Source organism: Aegilops tauschii, chromosome 1 (genome assembly GCF_002575655.3).
Source record: "Aegilops tauschii subsp. strangulata cultivar AL8/78 chromosome 1, Aet v6.0, whole genome shotgun sequence".
Taxonomy (NCBI): Eukaryota; Viridiplantae; Streptophyta; class Magnoliopsida; order Poales; family Poaceae; genus Aegilops; species Aegilops tauschii.
This window is the reverse complement of record NC_053035.3, coordinates 503,290,330-503,298,759: the sequence shown is the minus strand read 5'-3', so window position 1 is coordinate 503,298,759 and position 8,430 is coordinate 503,290,330. Positions and strand designations below refer to the sequence as shown.

The window sequence follows — 8,430 nt, the reverse complement described above, 5'->3', positions numbered from 1 at the left end:
ACTTTCATAAGTGGTTTCCACAAAGTTTTCTTTGAAATTTGGTTTCCATGTGATATTCTCTCCCCAATGTATTACCATCTAGTAGAACATTTCCACTTTTTTTGGAGTAAAGGTATATCTCCATTCCTTGCCAGAGAGGATTCTCTATCCATTCCAGGAAAAGGGAACATAAGATTGAAGAGAGAGAATCTAATAAACCCAATACTACTTCTTTTAGACGAAATATGCAAAACGTGCCCAACTTTGAAACTAATAAAGACATAAACCGTGCTCAACATGAGATTCTAACAGCAAAGTAAACGAAAAATGTATCAACATATTACAACCCATGGCTCGTTCATCTAGCAAAAGTGTAGAAATAAAGCAAAATGAGGCACGCGGCCAGTGAAGATTAGTCTGACGGCTGTCTTCTGTTGATGTAGTGGATCAACTTAATGTTGCTAAACACCGCGCTTGTCATCGCACTGTCCTTCCACTGTCCTAGAGGCAACCACAACTGCAAGAAAATAAACCAATTGAGAATGTAGTCAGTGGATATTTAGCGATGACACCTTCGATTGAGAGCTTGTTAAGGAAATTCCTTATCTAATGACCTACCAATAACAATGGAAGGATGGGAGGGTCGTTGTAAGGTGCTTACCTCCATGGGAAATGAGGGCGACGACATGCCGGTGCCGGAGAGGAGGTGGACAAGACGGAGAAAGACACGGAGACGAAGAGAAAGACACGGAGACGAAGAGGACGACATGAAAAGGTGACATTTTGAACATTGACATGGGTCTTCAAAATATAACTTTAACTGCTAGTTTCTACTGCAGTGTATGTGCAAGGATCAACACAATTATGTTATTCTAAAAGCACTTTTTCCAAGAAAATCTGTGCATATGATTTTTATGTTTCGGATCTAACTACTTGAAACAAAAAATAATTTGTATATGCACTGTTACTGTCATCAGGTTTTGGTCTTGAGCTTCCTATAGGTTGCTTATAACTATCTGTTGTTATTGTCAGTCTTGCTCCTGAACTTCCTATGCGCCTTGAGGTCGACCACGAGGACGGTGATGTTGTCCTTGCTCCCCTTCTGGAGGGCGAGCTTGGATAGGTACTCGGCGGCCGCCTGAGCGGCGGGATCCGACGAGCCACCGTCGCCGCCGCTTCCTCCTCGGGAGATGGAGGAGGCGGCGGTAGCGTTCTTCTTGTGCCACAGTAGGATTCGCTTGCGAGCGGCATCGCACACCTCCTCATTCGACAACACGTCCCAGAGGCCATCGCTTGCGAGGATGAGGCACTCATCCTCTCTCGCCCGGGCAACGACCGTCACCTCGGGGACCGGGATTATGTACGGTTTCAGGTATCTGTCCCCTGCAAGTAGATCAACAACACAACCATAACCAGGAATCCAGTTCAGAAGTTCAGAAGAAAAGCAGAGCAGAGGATTACAGTGAACATAACTGGTATGAAACTACAGTTCACAAATGTCAAAAATTGGTATCAGTCATGAAACTTTTGCCAGCCAAAATAGACAGATTCCTGAACCACGCATCACAATTCAGATATCACCAACAATTTTTCCAAGAACAGAGAAGAACTAGGAACTCGCTACCTAAAATCACTTAAGCGTTGACCTCAATGAGATTGAAGGTACATAGCCAATTTCCTAATTAAGGTACGTAGTACATAACCTTGCTCTGAAATATTCAGGAGCAGAAAATTGCGTACCGATGGAGCGCGACATGGCAAGAACACCGAGAACTCGATATCCATTCCACTGGATGACCTTGCCGCCCAGAGCCTCGATCCTCGCATACTCGTCTTCCCTATTGGGCTGAATTGAGAATAAACGCAACATTCAGACAGTGTATCTGATGAACTCAAGCAATTGCAGGGGCAATGAGCAAATGTGATGAATGATGACAGTGCCTTATGGTCCAGAGAGAGTGGCAATGGCGCCTTGCCCCGGCACAGCACCGCCCGTGAGTCCCCGCAGTTGGAGACGATGATGTGGGACGAGCAAAGGACTGCAGCCACCGCCGTCGACCCCGCGCTGTCCGGCGCCTCGACCTCGGCGTCCACGCGGCAGAAGCAGTCCACGAATGCCTTCTCCCACTGTTTCTTGGAGTCCAGGGAGCTGAGGTCGTCGCAGCCGCCGACACGGTCCTCTGCGGCGCGCAGCTCCTCGGCGAGCGCGGCGTGGAGCTTGTCCCGGCAGTAGTCGGCGACCTGGGCGCCGCCGTGGCCGTCGTATACGGCGAAAAAGTGGGCGGGGAGGCGGAAGGAGGCGCGGTCGAGGCCGTCGACCGCGGCGCCGTCGCCGGCGACCATCCAGAGCGGGACGCGGTAGAATCGCGGGACGACGGCGGCCGCGTCCTCCATCTCCGGGCGGCGGCCGCAGACGGACTCGAGCCCCCAGAGCGGCGGCGAGTCGAGGGCGAAGACGCTCCTGCAGGCGCCGCCCGGGACCGCCGCGGCCTCGGCGGCGGCCGCGGGCAGGTCGTCGGAGAGGAGCGAGGGCGGGGCCGCGTCGGCGCCGGAGGGGGAGAAGAGGCCCTCGAAGTCGGCCGAGGCGACGCTGCTGCAGTCGCTGGCGACGGAGCAGGGGCTCCCGCACGCGTCGTCCGGCCCGGCGTCGGCGTCGGCGAGGGCGAGCCGCGGCAGCGCGGCGCCTAGGGCGTCCATGGGGACGGGCACGCGGGGCTAAGACCAAGCCTAAGCCTAGGCCTAAGCGCGGCGGCATCCTCCAAGGCAGCAAGGGATGGCCATGGCGGTGGTGGTGGGGAGGAGGAGGAGGAGGCGGCCGTGGACTGGCGCTGCTGCTGCTGCTGGTGCTGGGTAGTCATGGATGGAGCTGGAGACGGAGATGGTGACGGAGGCAAGGGGGAGAAGGGAGTGAGTGGTTGGTGGTGGGTGGGTGCGCGGGCATGGGCACGGGAGCTGCCCTGGGGACGAAGCAAGGCGATGCCGATGGACGGCCGGCCGGCGGCTCACAGCCTCGGGTCGCGTGGTCGCATCTCGGCCGCCCACCGCCCGGCGGCACCGTCTGCTCGTTGTTTCTTTTTTTTTTTTTTTGCATTTTTTCTACACTATAGTAGTAGTAGTATAAAGCGAATTGGACTTTTTTTCACTTTTGTAATTTTTGTGCCACACACCTAGTAGAACAAGGGGATGTTCATAGTTGTACTAATTACCGTGAAATTAAGCTGACGAGGCATACAATAAAGCTATGGGAGAGAGTCATTGAGCACCGCTTAAGAAGAATGACAAGCGTGACAAAAAATCAGTTTGATTTCATGCCTGAGAGGTCGACCATGGAAGCCATTTTCTTGGTACGACAACCTATGGAGAGATATATGGAGCAAAAGAAGGACTTGCATATGGTGTTCATTGAACTGGAGAAGGCTTATGATAAAATACCGCGGAATGTCATGTGGTGGGCCTTGGAGAAATACAAAGTCCCAGCAAAGTATATTACCCTCACCAAGTACGTGTATGATAATGTTGTGACAAGTGTTCGAACAAGTGATGTCGACACTGATGACTTCCCGATTAAGATAGGACTGCATCAGGGGTTAGCTTTGAGCCCTTATCTTTTTGCCTTGGTGATGGATGAGATCGCAAGGGATATATAAGGAGATATCTCATGGTGTATGCTCTTTGCAGGTGATGTGATGCTAGTTAACGATAGTCAGACAGGGGTAAATAGGAAGTTAGAGTTATGGAGACAAACCTTGGAATCGAAAAGGTTTACGCTTAGTAGAACTAAAACCGAGTACATGATGTGTGGTTTCAGTACTACTAGGTGTGAGGAGGATGAGGTTAGCCTTGATGAGCAGATGATGCCTCAGAAGGACACCTTTTGATATTTGGGGTCAATGCTGCAGGAGGATGGGGGTATTGATGAAGATGCGAACCATCGAATCAAAGCGGGATGGATGAAGTGGCGCCAAGCTTCTGGCATCTCTGAGACAAGGGAGTGCCACAAAAGGTTAAAGGCAAGTTCTACAGGACGGCGATTCGACCCCCAATGTTGTATGGCGCTGAGTGTTGGCCGACTAAAAGGCGACATGTTCAACAGTTAAGTGTGCCGGAGATGCGTATGTTGAGATGGATATGTGGCCACGCAAGGAAGGATCGAGTCCGGAATAATGATATCTGAGATAGATTTGGGGTAGCACCAATTGAAGAGAATCTTGTCCAACATCGTCTGAGATGGTTTGGGCATATTCAGCGCAAGCCTCCAGAAGTTCCAGTGCATAGCAGACGGCTAAACCGTGCGGAGAATGTCAAGAGAGGTCGGGATAGGCCAAATTTAACATGAGAGGAGTCCGTCGTAAAGAGAGACCTGGAAAATTAAAGTATCACCAAAGAACTAGCTATGAACAGAGGTGCGTGGAAGCTTGCTATCCATGTGCCAGAGCCATGAGTTGATCGCGAAGGTTTCATCTCTAACCTATCGCAACTTGTTTGGGACTAAATGCTTTTTTTTGAGAATTTTATCATTTATATCACGAATCAGTACAAAGTAGTTGACCCTTACAAGCACACTGAAACGCAAACACAAAGGACCATGAACACCTAGAGTACCCTAAGACAATCATAACACAAGAAGATCTCCGGAGCCCTGTGTCATCATCCCTGAATGTTGAGAGAAGACCCCTGCAGCAGAAGGATCTGCAACCAATCGCAAGCAGGTCATCATCTTCGACCTCAGTACAATTGCCGCCACACTGCTTCCTCCTTTCTTGACACCAGCGCTGAGAGAGCATGGACATCAATCCAACATACCTGCAACAGCCGTCGCCATCTTTGGCTTTGAGTACCGCGAAAAGTGTCCCTTCCGGAAGGAAGAGAACTCGAGTCATCCGACCGGTCCAGCACCGCGGCCGGGCCATCTGCCCGGGCAAAGCAGGATCTCCCACCAGCATCAGCGCAGAGGAAGGAGAAGAACAACAGCAGCAAATCATACCAACAAGGAAGAAGAAGGGTCTTCGTCTCCTTGCCTCCATCGCCCATCTAAGGACCCAAACGGCCAGTGCCGATGGACCTCCAGCCACCATAGCCCGCGACCTCGACGAGATCCGGGGATCCCCAACCCCACTGGCTCCTAGACGAAGGCAAAAGCCTCGCCTGACCGCGAACGGAGCCCGGAGAAACTTATTCCGACGCGACACCACCGCAACGGCCTCGGCAGCGTCTCCCTCAACCCTAACCCTACCACACACCCACCTAGCGAACAGACCCGAGGTTCCCCCTCCCTCCCGCCGCCGGAGCGGCCGACGGAGAGAGAGGAACCGACGGCATCACTGGCGGCGCGCCGGGAACCCTCGTCGCCTCCTAGATCGCCTCGTGCGATCCTAATCTTTCGGGCGGTTGGCTGCTCCTTGGTTTGGGCGACTTGCTTTGTTGTTGTTGTAATTTTTGTGCCACATCTCCACCGTTTCACTAGGCGCGGCTGGCCTCGGCTTTCTTTTCCTATGTTTTTTTCTGGGTTTTTTAATTATTTTCCATGAATTAAATAATTTTTAGGGTATTCCTATGGATTTGAAGCCGCCTCTATACAATAATTTTATACAATGTTGTATAGAAGTTGCGTTAATTAATTCCGATCAGAGGGAGTAGCGTTTTCCTTTTTTGCTTTTTGTTGTTTATATTAGTAAAAATATACTAACTTTTTATAAATTTCGTGAACGTGTTAAAGTTTTGCAAAAAGCAATTGTGAAAAACTTTTAAATTTATTAATTTTAAAAACTAAAATCAAGAACATTTTAAACATTATTCACATTTTTTAATTCATGATTTTTCAAATCATGAATTTTTTAAAAGCCATGAACATTTTTTAAATAAATGAAAAACCCAAATTCATGGGCATTTTGAAATTCATGGATAGATTAATATTTTGTGAACAATATTTTGAGTTCACAGACATTTTTATATTCATGAATTTTTTTAACAAGTTTATGGCTTTTAACCAAAAACATATGATACTTTTTCACATTTTCTAAACATTAAAAAAACAGAGCCTTTTTTTACATGAGCAAGCGATAGCAACCGCTCAGACGGCTGCGAAGCCCTCTTTAATGGGCGCGCCTAGGCGTTGCTGTTAGCAGGATGTAGGGTGCACTGTCAGGCGCCTCACTAAATGGACTGGCCCAGCACGCAGGAAGCCACAAGCCACTGTCGTTTTTTATGTATATTTTCCGTTTTCCTTTTTTTTGCATTTTGTTTTATTTTACTTGAAATTTAAAATATTATAAATATATATTTTCTCCGTTTCTAAATATAAGACCTTTTAGAGATTTTACTATAGACTACATACGTAGCAAAATGAGTGAATCTAAACTCTAAAGTATGTCTATACATTCATATGTGGTCCATAGTGAAATCTCTAAAATGTCTTACATTTAGGAACGGAGGGAGTATATTACAAAAATACTTTACATAAAACATTTGGAAAAAAAATTAACTAAGCATATGAAAATGTTTAATGTGTATAGAGAAAAAAAATTCTCATGCATACGAAAAATGTATACAAAAAATATATAATGTTTATGAAAAAGGTTGATCATGTATTTAAAAAAATGTTAATCAAGCATTTAAAAAATGTTAATCAAGTATTTGAGAATTGTTAATCAAGCATTTGATAAATGTGAAATGTGCATAGAAAAATGTTTGGCATGTATGCGGAAAATATGTTGTCATGTATTAAAAAAAATACTAACTTATATAAAACAAATGTTCCTGATGTATACCAAAAATTTACAACATATATTAAAAAAGTTGATTATGCATTTAAAAAATGTTAAACATCTATGTAAAAATGTTTCTTATGTATATAAAAAATGTACGTTGTGGTTAAAAAATTATCTATTGCCATTAAGAAATGATTGCCGGTATCAAAGAGGCTCCTTGCATTTTCGGTGCATGCAGCATGGGCAACGCTAGCCTAGTTCTTTTGGTCGATTCTGGTAGAATCTTGCGAATCAGACTTCCCCCTAAATTCTTCTAGAAACTTGAAGCTATATTTCTTTGACAATCCTAGCTATGGTTAGGGTAGAAATAACTATGATTGTAAAAAAGAAATATGATTTTAAGATTCTAGAATAATCTGGCCAAAGGTCCGATTCTCGGGTAAAAGAACAGGGCTCGTGTGTAATTTGCTACGAAGCACTGATACATACAAAATATGTGTATGCATGTCATGTACGTCGCTGATACACCGATACGGCTGGTACAGCTGCATACACGTATCGATGGAGTATCTTGTTTTTTGATTTAAAAAAGAAAGAAAAAACCCCCTATGCGGCATGTTCCCCGTTCATGACACGACTGGGATACGCCAGCCCAGTAGAAAGCCGAGTACCAACCCTAACCTATGCCCGCACTACTCTTTCACTCAGGTCCACACGCGCATGGTAGGGGAGAGGCACACAAGCCAGCAACCGCCGCCGCCTGGACTCGTCACTGCCGCTGCTGCCGCCGCCTGGACTAGCCTCGTCGTCGTTAGAGCATCTCCACCCATGCCCCCAGGACGCCCCTCAGGGGCCATTTTTTAGCACCGGCGACATAAAAATGCCCCAGCCGTGCCCCCACGACCTCACTTTTCGCCGGTTTAAGCAAAAATACAGCCGGCGCACGCAAGGAAAAGAAATACTTTGTATTTTAGGAAATACAAAAAAAGAAATTTCTAACAGAAATGGCACCCTTTTTATGCTATATACTGTCAAAAATTTATTTATTTTCCTATAGCCCAAAACAAAACGAGATTTCTACCAAAACTTGACGCGTGTAATCAGAATGTGTATATGTATCCCCGGGAAAATTTTCACATTTTTTAAACTTCAAAAACCCAAATTGCAAAATGTTTAAATATAGAGAGCAGTGGAGCTCGGTTGCTGCAACGCCTCTCCTCTCTCTCTCTCTCTCTCTCTCTCTCTCTCTCTCCTATAACTACGAGCAAGTAAAGTAAGAAGAAAAATGGGTCCTTTTTTTAATAGAGCACACTTGCTTGCTCTTTCTTGCACTGTCAGTAGACTTGGGGTGTCACTAGGACGTAATGCGAACGAGATAGATTTTTCGGTCAAGTCTCTAAAACAAGTGGAGTTCGACCGGCTTACGGTTGCTCCCAAGTCTTCGAGCTTTGTCGACCCTCTCGTGTCATATGAGGAGGATGAGGATGCTGATGCCAATCATGAAGGCAAGCTTCTCTCTCATCTGGTTAAAGACACGACTGAAGTAGACCTTGATGATACTGTACGCGACACTACGCTTTTTGAGCTTGTCGCGTCAGTGCGCAAGAATAAGTCTAACTCAGCAAAGAAAAGAGGGCGCTCTTCTAAGAAACTAAATGTCTCTAAACATAAAGTTGGTTCATCATGAGAGGCATGTTCTGGAATAGCAGAGGTCTTGGTGACTTGGCTAAACACAAACACATTG

At 46.5% G+C, this 8,430-nt stretch overlaps 1 protein-coding gene across 2 annotated transcripts; it reads right to left on the bottom strand.

Moving 5' to 3' along the window:
• Positions 1–211: 211 nt before the first annotated feature.
• Positions 212–3,050, bottom strand: LOC109761993 (protein phosphatase 2C 53). 2 transcript variants are annotated; one of them, XR_005760549.3, is made up of 4 exons: positions 1,921–3,050; positions 1,720–1,825; positions 641–1,362; positions 212–496 (listed from the first exon to the last, which is right to left on the bottom strand). XR_005760549.3 is itself a non-coding variant. In XM_040392795.3 (3 exons), the coding sequence occupies exons 1-3, from the start codon at positions 2,674–2,676 to the stop codon at positions 992–994; spliced, it is 1,233 nt and encodes a 410-aa protein (XP_040248729.1). In that variant the 5' UTR covers positions 2,677–3,050; the 3' UTR covers positions 212–991. The 2 variants fall into 2 exon arrangements, 1 of the variants encoding a protein (XP_040248729.1); XM_040392795.3 differs by having other exon boundaries at positions 212–1,362.
• Between the last annotated feature and the right edge of the window lie 5,380 nt (positions 3,051–8,430).

Excerpts from the sequence above, each read along its gene's own strand:
- LOC109761993 (XM_040392795.3), bottom strand. The coding sequence starts at position 2,676 with ATGGACGCCCTAGGCGCCGCGCTGCCGCGGCTCGCCCTCGCCGACGCC. Across the intron at positions 1,826-1,920 it reads CACTCTCTCTGGACCATAAG|CCCAATAGGGAAGACGAGTA; the intron begins GCACTGTCATCA and ends TTCTCAATTCAG. Across the intron at positions 1,363-1,719 it reads TGCCATGTCGCGCTCCATCG|GGGACAGATACCTGAAACCG; the intron begins GTACGCAATTTT and ends ATCTACTTGCAG.